Below are 13,060 nucleotides of genomic sequence, written 5' to 3'. Positions count from 1 at the left end.
GATCGAGCCTGCAACCCTGCATATGCCCTGACGGGGAATCGAACTGTGACCTCCTGGTTCATAAGTCGATGCTCAACCACTGAGCCACGCCGGGCGGGCTTGCTCGCTCTCTTAGGGCCCCACCGGTCCCCTGGAGCTGGGGGCTGGAGCTGAGCTGAATGGATCCACACCCCATGTGTGCATGCCCTCTGGCTTGTCCCTCAAGGATGCCAGCATCCAGGAGTAGGGGGCTGAGGATCTAAGCTGCCCCCCTGCCACACATACACCTGGCGGACTGTGTTCTGCCCACGTGGGGGGTCCCAGTAGGCCTAGCAGGAAAGCAAGCCCCAGCTGTTTGCAGCAGGAGGCGGGGCTGAGGCTCCACCACCCTCCTCTTGCAGAACCCCTTCCGCTCTGTGCTCTATATCTGCACCACCAGCCCTGCCCCTAGAGGCAGTCTTGTCACAGGAAGAGGCTTGGAAGCTGCGGTTGCGGTTTGGGGCTGGAGGCCAGGTGAGCCAGTTGAGGAGCCAGTTGAGTGTAGCTGCTGGAAAATGTTTGTTCAGAGACGGAATGGGCAAAGGGAGGGGGCGCTGGGAAGAGTGGCAGCTAGATGCTCGCAGGGGCTTGGAGATGTGAAGGAAGGTGGGGAGGGCTAAGGGGATGGGGAGCCCCGCAGGGAACAGACAGGGCAGAGGCCGGAGTGATAGGGATGAGACGCCTCCCCCGGGACCTCTGTGTCCAGGCTGGAGGACACTGGTTCAGCATCAAGGAAAAGCTGAGCATCACCTGGCAACAACGGCTCCCCGTCCCTGCCGCCTGCCAGGCACCGCCCCAAGCCCTCCACATATCAGGTGGTCTCTGGGCTTCCGCTGAGGCTCCATGGGGCCATTTTCCTCATTTGGCAGAGGGAGAAACCGAGGCACAGGCCAGTGGCTTCAGAATCTATGCGCTCAGCCCTGCTCTAGGCCTCGGAGTCGATGAAGTGATGTCCTTGGAGGGCCCTGAATTGGTCCGTGGCTAATCAGTATATTCAGGTCAGATGCAAAGTCGAGCTTCTGACGGGGGAGGATTACCTACGGATAAGACTGAGCGTCGCCCTAACCGGTTTGGCTCAGTGGATAGAGCGTCGGCTTGCAGACTGAGGGGTCCCGGGTTCGATTCCGGTCAAGGGCATGTACCTTGGTTGCAGGCACATCCCCAGTAGGGGGTGTGCAGGAGGCAGCTTATCAATGTTTCTCTCTCATCAATATTTCTAACTCTATCCCTCTCCCTTCCTCTCTGTAAAAAATCAATAAAAAAAAAAAAAAGACTGGGCGTCTATGGCCACACGTCCCTCCCTGCCTCTCCCAGGCTCCTCCCCTCGCCAGATCCCTCTGACCTTAGTGAGACCCCCTCACTCCTCTGGGTGCCCATTGCCTGCCTCCTTTGGGGCCTCTGGATGTCCTCCCAGTGACCTTACACCATGGACACCCCCTCCGGGCCTGCTCCTAAAGCCATCTCCGCCCCTCACTCCGCCCTCCCTTCCATCTCAACATCCCACCCCATCCCAGATATCCAGCTACCTCTGTGCAGTTTCAACCTCTCCCTGCGTCTCTTGTGCTCCCTGCTGCGTCTCTTCCCTGGAGACCGGTTCTCCTTCTCAGGGTAGGGCAGGGCCAGCCCCAGGAGCAGACTCTTGTCCTGCAGCAGGCCTGCAGGACTTTGCCCAGGCAGCAGCCCCCTTGTCCCTGGCAGCCTGGAGGCCTGCCTGGTGGAGGTGCCCACAGCTCCATCCTGGGCCCGGCCAGGCATGCCTGGCCCCCGCTCCTTCTTGCCCAGGCCCCGCCGGTGGTGCTGGCTGGCCTGAGGCGCCCACAGTGCTGGGCCTGGGAGGTTGATGTGATTCTCAGGGAGGTTTCGAGCAGGGGTTCCAGGGCCCAGGGAGCCGGCCAGGCTCAGCTCCAGAAACGCCAGGAGGGCAAGGAACAGCATGGGAGCAACGTGGGTGGTGGGTCCAGCCATGGGCTCCTCCTGCAAGAAAAGCAGCATTTGAGGGAGTAGCTGGGCAGCCCCCCTCCTCCACTTCCCCACTCCCAAACCCCTCCCTGACACCCCTGCCGCCCAGGACTTCTCCACAGGGACAGAGCGGACTTTGCCCCCAGGGGGTAGTTGGTAATTCTGGGTTGGCAAAACTGGGCAGTGTTATTCTGAAACGCCAATCAGAAAGAATGCACCCCTATGTTCATAGCAGCGTTATTTACAATAGCCAAGATCTGGAAACAGCCCAAGTGCCCATCAGTAGATGAGTGGATTAAAAAAGCTGTGGTATAGTTACACAGTGGAATACTATGCAGCTGTGAAAAAGAAGGATCTCTTACCCTTTGAGACAGCATGGAGGGATGTGGAGAATATTACACTAAGCAAAATAAGCCAGTCAGAGAAAGACAAGTATTACATGATCTCACTTATATAGGGTGACCCAAAATTCACACAAGAAGTAATTTTGATAGAAAACACAGGTTTATAATTAAAAATTGTAAATTGTTTATTGATTCATAAAGTATACCATATAGGGTTATGTATGGAATAGCACATCGGGTAAAAGGCCTCCACGGCTTTGCTGGCACATACGCAAAGCCGTGGTCTTCATTGGTCTTCACTGTCCCTGCTCCTGGGCCATAATTGGTACTTGGTAATGCTTATCAAATTGAAGGGATTGAAATCAAAGGGCAACAGATATTAGAATCTGATTCGATAAACCAAGTAAAATTAGGCTTTTATTTATTTTTGTTGTTGTTAATGCTCATGCAAAATTCAAATCTTGCGTGAATTTTGGGATACCCTATATGTGTAATCTAATGAACAAAATAAACTGAGGAACAGCCCTAGCTGGTTTGGCTCAGTGGATAGAGCGTTGGCCTGCAGACTGAAGGGTCCCAGGTTCGATTCCGGCCAAGGGCACATGCCCAGGTTTCGGGATTGATCCCCAGTAGGAGGTGTGCAGGAGGCCGCCGGTCAATGATTCTCTCTCATCATTGATGTTTCTCTCTCCCTCTCCCTTCCTCTCTGAAATTAATAAAATATATTTTTTTTAAAAAAGAGAAACTAACTGTAGTAAAGGTTACCAAAATAAAAAATACAACCCCCCTCCCCCCCGAGGAACAAAATAGATCCAGAGGGATGGAAACATGGAACAGACTGACAAATTTCAGAGGGAAGTGGGAATGGGGGGGGGGGGGGGGGAGCGGGGAAGATTAACCAAATAATTTATATGCATATATGCATAGCCCATGAACACAGACAATAGGGTGGTGAAGGCTGGGAGCGGGGTAGGAACTGGGTGGTGGGGGGCACAGGGAGAAGAACAAGGAAGGATATTTGTAATACTCTCAACAATCTATATATACTAGAGGCCCGGTGCATGAAAATTCGTGCACTTGGGGGGTCCCTCAGCCTGGCCTGTGCCCTCTCACAGTCTGGTAGCCCTCAGGGGATGTCCAACTGACAGCGTCAGTCTGGCCTCCTTCTGTGAAAGGTGACCCCGCCCACCCCCCCCCCCATTGCCCTTCCGCTACCACTGGTGGCCTCCCTCTGCGGGAGGTGACCAGGCTGGCCGATCAAGGGACAGCACCGGCCTCGCCACCCCCCCCCATCACCCCTCTGCCACTGCTGGTCACCGCCGCCCCCCAACTGCAGTCCCCTCCCTTTGCTCACTGGCCCCACCCCCCACCAATGGGTCGTTCTGCCATCTGGTCGATTTGCATATAGGATAAAAGCATAATATGCAGATCGACCAGATGGTGGAACGACCGGTTACTATGATGTGCACTGACCACCAGGGGGCAGACGCTCAATGCAGGAGCTGCCTGTAGGCCCCCATTGCTGGCCAACCTCTCGGTCCCTTCCCCCAGCTGGCAGGCTCCGATCGCCCGGTGGGGGATGGGGAACCGAGGGTGGGTGGCAGCGGAGGGGGCAGTGCCAGGCCAAGGCAGGTGCGAGTGAGCAGGGCCCCGACAGCCCTGCCGGTCACCCCACAAACAGAGGGCGACCAGCATCAATAGCGGGGGCAGGGCTGGCTGCTGACAGCTGGGGAAGATCGGCCCTGATCATAGGCCAGGCCTAGGGACCCTACCCGTGCACGAATTTCATGTACCAGGCCTCTAGTAATAAAATAAAAAAATAAAAAAATAAAATAAAATAAAATAAATAAAATAAAATAAAATACGCCCAGCCGGGTGTGGCTCAGCAGCTGAGCATTGACCCCGGAACCAAGAGGTTACCAGTTCAATTCCCAGTTCGGGCACATGCCCAGGTTGTGGGCTCCATCTCCAGTAGGGGGTGTGCAGGAGGCAGCAGGTCAATGATTCTCTCTCATCATTGATGTTTCTCTCTCCCTCTCCCTTCTTCTCTCTGAAATTAATAAAAATATTAAAAAAATAAAATAAACAAACCAGGCAGTGTTACTGACTCCACTGGGCGGAGGCCAGGAGCGAACACCCTGTGATGCACAGGACAGACTCTGAGGCAGCCCGGCCGGCCCACAAGGACCACAGTGCTGGGGCCGAGACCCCGTAGAACAGCGTAAGCAGCATCCAGGCTCCAATTAGCCTAGAATTCCTTTCTCTGCACAAACCTCTGCCCTTTGCTGCGTCCTCTCGAAATGATGCCTCTAGTCCCCAGGACTTGGCTCGAAGCCCACATTCAAGCCAAGGCAACAACAGCGTTTGAGCACGTGCTGCAGGCAGGAGGTGTGCTCAGCGCTTTGGGTGAATTCACAACACCCGGTCCTTTTAAGAACTCTCTGCCGCGCTCCTACCACTTCCTGAAGGGCAAGCAAAGGTCCGGGGCTCAGTCACACCAGGGAGGGGCCATTTATGCGATTCTCAGGCCTGTGCTGGGAGTCGTCACATGGCTCCCCTTGGACTTCCTGGTTCTGTCACTGCCCCCTTCTTCCCTTTGGGGTCTGGGCAGGTTCTGGCACCCCGTCCCTGCTGCCCTGAGGGGTTCTGGAGGCTCTGACTCTGAACCCTGCAGGGTGGGGTGAGCTGACTGCTCCCCATTCCCCACTGGAAGCGCCCCCCCTCCCCCATGGGACCCACTGCTCTCCCCGACCCCGGAGGAAGAATCGGACACCTGGATGTTCCGGAGGACCTTGGAGCTGGCTCCTGAGGCCTGTGGCTGGGGGATGGATGGGGGGGGATGTCTGCTAACTCTGGGGACCCCTGCAGTGCCTCCCCCACAGCACCCACCCCTGCACCTGTCTCACTGCACCCAGAGGAGGAGGGCACCCCTGCACCTGTCTCACTGCACCCAGAGGAGGAGGGCACCCCTGCACCTGTCTCACTGCACCCAGAGGAGGAGGGCACCCCTGCACCTGTCTCACTGCACCCAGAGGAGGAGGGCACCCCTGCACCTGTCTCACTGCACCCAGAGGAGGTGGGCACCCCTGCACCTGTCTCACTGCACCCAGAGGAGGAGGGCACCCCTGCACCTGTCTCACTGCACCCAGAGGAGGAGGGCACCCCTGCACCTGTCTCACTGCACCCAGAGGAGGAGGCTGGCCGGGCTGATTGAATTTCCATGGACTCCGGGCCCCGAGAGTTCAGGCTCCCAAAGGTGCTCCCACGCCGTCTCCTCGTGACGTGTGGCCCTGTAACTGCGAGGGCTGAGGACGGGCTGCTGGGCCTGTGATGGTCCCGCATGCCTGTCTCCCTCCAGCCCTCTCAGTGCCTGCAGTCCCCACACTGGCCCTCGCCCTCGCCCCATGTTCCCCTTTGGCCAGCCCTGCCTGAGGGGCCCTTGTCCTGAGCAGGGAGGGCAGGTGGGACAGGGAGGCCGGCTCTGGACCAGGCTGACCCACTGTGAGAGGGCTGGGGGCTGAGGGAGGGAAGAGCTCCTCCCGCCTCGCCCAGTCACCTGCTGTCCCTTCAATCCGCCTGGCGTGTCCTGGTCCCCTGGGAGGCCGGGGCCGGGCCTCCACGGCCCTCGGTTCTGCTCTTCCTGGAACCATAGAGACAGGCTGTCCCGTCACTTCTCATCTCATCCTGCCCGGAGCCACCTGCATAGCCTGGGTGAGCCTCGGGGAGCTGGGTGGGACCGGGGCTGGGCTTGTGACAACCCTGGTTCTCATCACATCCCTCCATTCCTAAGACCATTCACGCTGCAGCTCTGGCTGATTTCCTGTCCACCTGGCAGGCAGCAGGGGGTTTCTGCCCCTCAAAGTCCCGGAGGCCGGGGCTCCAGCAGCTGGGCAGTCGGGCTGGAGGAAGGGGCCCGTTTCAAAGGGCTGTTAGTCAAGCATTGTTCCCCTCCCAGGGACCCCTGCTCCCAGGACTGAGGCTGACGCTGGCTGGTCTGCAGACCACCCTTTAGCAGGCTTCACCCTCTGCTCCCTGTGATGAGAAAGGCTCTGAGTCTCTGCCAATGCTGCCCTGGACCCAGCCCTGCCCTCCTGTCCTACGGGATACCGAGAGCCGGGGTGGGGGGTGGGGGGGATGCCCACAGAGTTCCCCTCAACAGGGAGCCTTCCAGGTGTTGGCTAATGAATGGAATCCCCATCCTCCCATGGGGAGAAGCAAGGCAGGGCACCCAGAAAGTGTAGGCAAGAGTCCAGAGGAGGCTGGCAGAGGGGCGGGGACTGGGCAGACCCACTGACGTGTGTGGGCAGCTTGCTGTCCCTGTGGCGCACACAAGCCGGACTGTGAGCTCGGTGACCAACCTGGGGACTGGTCTCAGAAGACAGTGTGTCCCCACAGAGCCGGGAGGGGCAGCCCAGCCCCGCACCCCCTGCATCATGACCCCATTATACTTTCTCTCCTCTCTCCCCCGCCTCCCGCCCCCCCTCCTTCCACAAGTTCTGTTGCCAAGATCCTGCCAATGGCTGTGCCATTCACTGTACCCAGGAACCCCAATTTCAGGGCCATCTTTGCTCCCTCCTCGCCCCTTGTACCCCACGAATCATGCATGCAGCCTGCCTGGGGCAGGGGAGAGGGGGTTCAGTGTGCAGTTCTGGTGCACCCATGTGGGAGGGCGTGGCATCCCTCTCCCCAGACCTTATTAGCACCGTCCTGCCCCCACATCCAGCCTGTACTGCTGCCAGGTTACTCTGATCATGCCACCACCACGCCCCTCCCTCTCAAAGCCATCCATGGCTCCCTACTGCCTTCCCTCTAATCACAGGCTCCTCGCTTTGGCACATAGGGCCTTGATTAATATGGCCCCAACCTAACTCTGCAGCCCTGACTGCTACTTCCTCCCCTTCACAGCCAACAGAGACCATTCCCCGGGCCCCAAACACACCCCACCGTCCCCGATTCTATTCTCTCTCCGTGTCCAAACCCTGCCTGCCCTCTCTGTCAGGAAGCCTTGTTCAGTCCCCCAATTAGATGAGCTTCCTCCCCTGCGCTCCTGCCCAGCTCTGCAGCAACATCCTAGGGCAGTGGTCGGCAAACTGCGGCTCGAGAGCCACATGTGGCTCTTCGGCCCCTTGAGTGTGGCCACGAAGTTTCAATCGCACTGTACGTGCGTGTCCGCACGTGGTATTTTGTGGAAGAGCCACACTCAAGGGGCCACAGTTTGCCGACCAATGTCCTAGGGGCTCTGTCCCACTGTTCCTAGCAGATCTACAGGACCCTGCAAATAACAGGCATTGACAACTACGGACAGAAATGAAAGTGGGTCGAGCACAATCGAACCTGAGCGCAAAATCATAAATGTATTCTCAAGGTGTGCGTGTGCGTGTGTGTGTGTGTGTGTGTGTGTGCGCGCGCGCGCGGAGGGAGGGGTTGGAGTGAGGGCTGGGGGACCTAGCACCACTTTGTCCTGACAACTGCTCGGAACTCTCTCTCCAACCCACAGGGTTTGCACGCAGATCTTGGCACAGCCCAGCAGCCAAGATGCCAGCCTGGCGACGAGCCACCCAGGAAGCGTGGGCTGCTATAGAAGTCGTGCCAAGGATCCAGCAAGGAAGGGCTCTGATCCGTTTCTGTCGCTCTGGAAGCCAGGGGGAGGCGGCATACAAAGCGCCAAGCATCCAGGAGAAAAGGGGCAGCAGGCACCCCCTTCCGCCCCCCCCTGCCCCCCCAGGCATGGACGTGTTGCGGTGGCTTGCTCACAAAGCCTGCTCTTCAGGAGTCGCCCTGACAAGAGCTGTCCAGGGACATCAGCACACCCACCACCCAGAGACGGCGTTCTCACAACTGAGACCCAACAGTGGCTCATTCCAAGCGAAGAAAACAAAAGCAATCCCGGTCATGGGAGCCTCCGCTCCCTGAGCAGCTGCGAAGCCCAGGCTGCTGCAGGCGTATTTCGTCCATTTCTGATGGCATCCCTCTCACATTTTTAAAACGAGGAAACCGAACCCGGCCAATGTGGCTCAGTGGTTGAGTGCTGACCTCTGAGCCAGGAGGTTACGGTTCGATTCCTGGTCAGGGCACATGCCTGAGTTGTGGGCTCGATCCCCATTGGGGGGTCATGCAGGAGGCAGCCCATCGATGATTCTCTCTCATCATTGATGTTTCTCTCTCTCTCCCCCACTCCCTTCCTCTCTGAAATCAGTAAACATATATTAAAAAAAGAAAGAAAATAAAGTGATAAAACCGAGACTCTGGGAAGGGAAGCCACAGATCCAAGATGACACGACTGGTGAGTGGCAAGCCACTCAAGGCCTGGGTTCTCTCCATGGGGACAGCCCTGCACTCCATCAGGGGTCACCTGCCCCCCCACATCTGTCATCTCCGTGAGGACCCAGCAGGGAGGTGGGCACTGGCAGCTGGGAAGGAAAACTGACCACGGAGGGGAAAGGGGCTTGCCATGCCCTTATCCTGTGCCCACGCTGTGCAGAGTTGAGCTGCAAAGCTGTTTCCATCCAGAAGGCTGCCAGGAGGCAGCATCACATGTAAATGAAGGCAGTTAATCCAGCCTGGAGCCGGCTTTGATTCCTGAGCCCCTCCCCCCAACAGCTTGCATTTGGGGGCCGTGAGATGGGGGGCTCCGGCCTGGCAGACAACTGTGGAGCTGGGCTGCCACCAGGACAGCTGAAGGTCCTGCCTTCTTTTTTTCCCGTTAATCCTCACCCAAGGATATTTTTTCCATTGAGTTTTAGAAAGAGTGGAAGGGAGGGGGAGAGACAGAGCGAGAGAAACATCGATGTGAGAGAGACAGATTAATTGGTTGCCTCCCCCTGGGGATTGAGCCTGCAACCAAGGTATGTGCCCTTGACTGGATATGAACCCAGAGCCCTCCAGTCCTCGGGGCCATGCTCTAACCACTGAGCAAACGGGCTAGAGCAGGGTCCCACCTTCTTGCCTTGCTGATCAGCTCACCAGCTGCATGGTGGGTTGGGGGAGAATCAGGAGGTAGAGGGGTGGGGATAGGGCTGGCTGAGGGGGTCACGATACATGATAATAACCACCCCATTCCAGAGCCACCCCCACACTCACTTTTGCAGGTGCCCTGCCTTGCTCTGTCCTTCTCTCACTGTGCCTGACTCCTGGGCACAGATGAGACCCTAACCCGCCGAGCTGCTGGGATGTGCTCCCTCCCGGTGACCAGCACAGGGCCTCCAGTTGGGGGATCTCAGAGTTCCTGACTCCTGGGAGCAAATTCCTGTCTTCTTTAGCTGGCTCTCCTAGGGCTGGAAAATGGGCACTTTTGCTTGTTCAAACAAAGTATTTACATTCACATGAGTGGGGAATAGGTGGGTGGATCCTAAATTCAGGGACTGGGCTCCTACCAAGGCAATCTATACTAATAAAAGGGTAATATGCTAATTAGACCGGGAGACCGGACATCTTCCTACCGTCTGACTTCCTTCCGAACAAAGCCATGGTGGTGGGGGCCGAGGCAGAGGCGGTTAGGGGCGATCAGGCCAGCAGGGGAGGGCAGTTGGGGGCCATAAGGCTGGCCAGGGAGAGCAGTTGGGGGCCATGAGTCCAGCAGGAGAGGGCATTTGGGGGCCACCAGGCTGGCAGGGGAGCGGGATGGGGCCTAAACCAGCAGTCGGACATCCCCTGAGGGGTCCCAGATTGGAGAGGGTACAGGCAGGGCTGAGGGACCCCACCCCCCATGCACGAATTTCATGCACCGGGCCTCTAGTTTGGGATAAGACTTCGCCCCTATAACCCCTCTCATGCTCTCTCCCACCATCCCCTCTTCATGAGTCATTTTCCTTTCTGTGGATGGGATTCTTAGCCTGTCTGAGATCTGACTATTTAGGAAGTCAGTCCTGTGTGGTGCGTGTGGTTCTGGGTAAGGATGGGCCCAGGAAGGGTACGGGAGCTGGAAGGCAGTGAAGATGAGCTCGCTGGTGGGGTGGGTGGGACTCTAATCAGCCACCCCGGGAGGTGCTCCTTGGCAGCGGGGGGCTTGATTGTCCTGAGCTAGCCCCTACCCATCTCCCTGCCTCCGTGCAGCTCTGCACCCCCAGAGTGCCACCTGGCCACAGGAAGGGGCCTCCCTCTAGGCCTCAGAACAGCCAGAGCCCCGCCTACCCCTCCAGAGGCCATTGTGCCAACCCGGCCTCATGCAGAGAACTCCGCCTCTCAACCTGCGGAGCACCAGGTGCTTCTTTGCAGTGGAGACTCCGGGGAGGTGAGGCCAGGTGGGCACCCCTCGCTGAGCCTCTCCGGGTGCCATGCCAGGGAACCAGCTCCAGTCTGAAGGGGGAGGCAGGGTCCCTGCTCCTGGGCATTGCCAGTGTGACGGGAGGTCCCTGTGCCACAGGGGCGATCCAGCTCTCGCTTTGGAGCACTCTGGGACCAGAGGCATCGCTCCTGCCCGCAGGGCACTCTGTTTAAGCAGGAAAAGCAGCCAATGCCCCAGAAAGGCTGTTCTAAAGGCTGAGTTCCATTGGCTGCCCGAGGGGACCTGCCGATCTGAGAGGAGAGACACAGTTCTGGCCAGAACATGAGGAAAACGCTCTTTGCTGGACGGAGCATCTAATCTGCAGGCAAAGACACCATCACTGACCTCAGGTGTCCCCTCTGACCTGGCAGAGTGGCCACAGGTCCCGTGAAGGACTGAGGCACAGACATGACTATTACTGATGTGAACACACAGATGGCAGCCCAAACCCATTAAGCTGAGTCCTGGGAGAGCCCCACCCAGCAGAGTACAAAGAGCTGTGTGACCTCGGGCAAGTCACCTAACCTCTCTGAGCCTCACATCCGATGGATGTGAGGATGAGAGGAGGTAAAGGAATAGGGAGTCAGTGTTACCCAGTAAGGGCGCAATAGACAGTAACTGGTTATTACGGGGAGGGGAAATGGGGGGTTGCATGTGTGCATCTGTGCCAGCATGTGCAGGGGGCGGGCGCAGGCGGTCCCCTCCTCAGTCCTTGGTGGGTGATGGATGGCTTCCGTGGGACAGGCCAAGGCCAGCCTGGAAGGGACCATTGTCTGGCAAATGAGGTTTGGCTTCCCCGCAGGGGCAGTCCCATCTGCTTTTATTGTTTCCACAGCAGCCTCAGGAATTCCTACCCCCCACAAAGCCTCAAAAAAATGTGTGTAAAGATATTGTCTTTTTGGGGGGCGGGGGGAATGCTCCTCTCTCCCAATATCCCACCCCACCTCTGAGACAGAGTCCTACCTCCTGGTTACAGGTGCTCCTCCCCCTCTTCTTCCCTCGGCAACCCTCCCCCCACATCTCCCCAAACTTCATGATCTCGGTGTCCAGACAATTTAACATGACTTGCTGTTTGGTCAACTCATCACTTAATCATCAAGTGACAAAAATGCCTGCTCTTGGCTCTGGAGGAGCCAGTGTGGAGTGGAAAGACACCTGGAATCAGACAGCCTGGCTATGAATCCTGGCTCCAGCACTGAATAGCTGTGTGACCCTGGGCAAGTCAGTTAACCTCTCTGGGCTTCAGTCCCACATCTGCAAGATGAGTGTGTCTGTTTGGGTGTCATGTATTGGGCATTTACTAAGCTAAGCCTAGAGCTTTATATGCACAATCTAGTTTAGCCCTCTGAAGTGGACACTATTGTTCAGGTAATAATAGCAACAATGGCTCAACATCGGGACAGAGATTTTGGGGATTTGCCCAAAGTTACTCAGTAGAGTAAGTGGTAGGGCTGGGATTTGAACCCATCTGACTCGAAAGGCAGGGTCTTGACCAGTCATGCTACATTCAGCGACTGATACCGGTGCAGTTCCATGACCCTCAGGCATGACACATTCTGGGGACCTTAACCCAGAGCCTAGCACAGAGAGAACCCCTTAAAAAGTGTGGGTTCTACAATTTGTTCATCCCAGCTGCTGTGGGTCAGGCAGGGACTTCATCCCTCATGACCCCACATCCATCCAGGGATGTGTCCAGGTGATCAATGCCAGGCCTTGCTGTTGCAGTGTGTGTGGGGGGGGGGTGGGGGTGGGGGAGCTTCCAAAGCTGGGACCTGGCGGGAGGGGAGACAGGGCCTCTAGTGGTCAGTCTTCCCACCCTCTCGAGTCCTTCCTGGGGAGGTCTATGCTCCGTTGGCCACAGAGGCCCACTCGAGAGGAAGGGCTGGGGTGGGACAAGCAGAGGGGCTGGAGCAGCAAGAGAGGCAGGTCTCAACTGTACGGCTCAGAACCGGGGGGCTTGTATGACACCCCACTTGGGAATATGCCCAGGGCCCCTCTCTGCTTCTGCTGTTCCCAGGCGGTGGAGTCAGGGAGGCCGGGACGCAGACCCCAGCTCTGCCTCAGTTCTGGCTGAGACAGTGAGGGAACGCCTCCGGGTCACACAACTGCTAAGCAATCCACTGGGACAACCAGCTCTGCCGGACCTAGGCAGTCACTTCCCTGTCGGGTCCGTTTCCTCCGCTCCCTCACCTTCCAGAGGGATGCAGGCCCGCCCCGAACCACAGGGATTTCCCACAGTTTGCCCCCCCTCTAACCTCCCCAGCCACGGTCCTTTGTTCCAGGGTCAACTCTGTCCCTGGCCTGGCCAGCAGGACCCAGTCGCACCCAGGGATGAACTGTGGCCCGCAATCTCCAGTTCATTCCTGTCTCCTTGACCAAAGATTTCATTCCATAGAACAAGTGTGTGCAGACCATCTACTGTGGGTCAGGCCTTGGGATCACAGGTGGAATGGGACCCCGCCCCACCCAGAGAAAT

The 13,060-nt window shown here is 57.6% G+C and overlaps 1 protein-coding gene across 1 annotated transcript in view; it reads right to left on the bottom strand.

Annotated features, from left to right (window-relative positions):
- DRAXIN (dorsal inhibitory axon guidance protein) overlaps positions 1-13,060 on the bottom strand; it is a 30,452-nt gene that overhangs the window by 15,108 nt on the left and 2,284 nt on the right. The window contains exon 2 of the mRNA XM_070404084.1: positions 1,545-1,992. Coding sequence (XP_070260185.1) covers positions 1,545-1,983 — 439 coding nt within the window. The 5' untranslated portion in view covers positions 1,984-1,992. The remainder of the gene's footprint in view (positions 1-1,544; positions 1,993-13,060) is intronic.

The sequence above is a fragment of the Myotis yumanensis genome, unplaced genomic scaffold, assembly GCF_028538775.1.
Source record: "Myotis yumanensis isolate MYYU_CA2020_CCGP unplaced genomic scaffold, mMyoYum1.0.hap1 SCAF_2, whole genome shotgun sequence".
In the NCBI taxonomy this organism is placed as follows: Eukaryota; Metazoa; Chordata; class Mammalia; order Chiroptera; family Vespertilionidae; genus Myotis; species Myotis yumanensis.
Note: the sequence above shows the minus strand (reverse complement) of the source record. Positions and strands in the feature narration are given on the sequence as shown.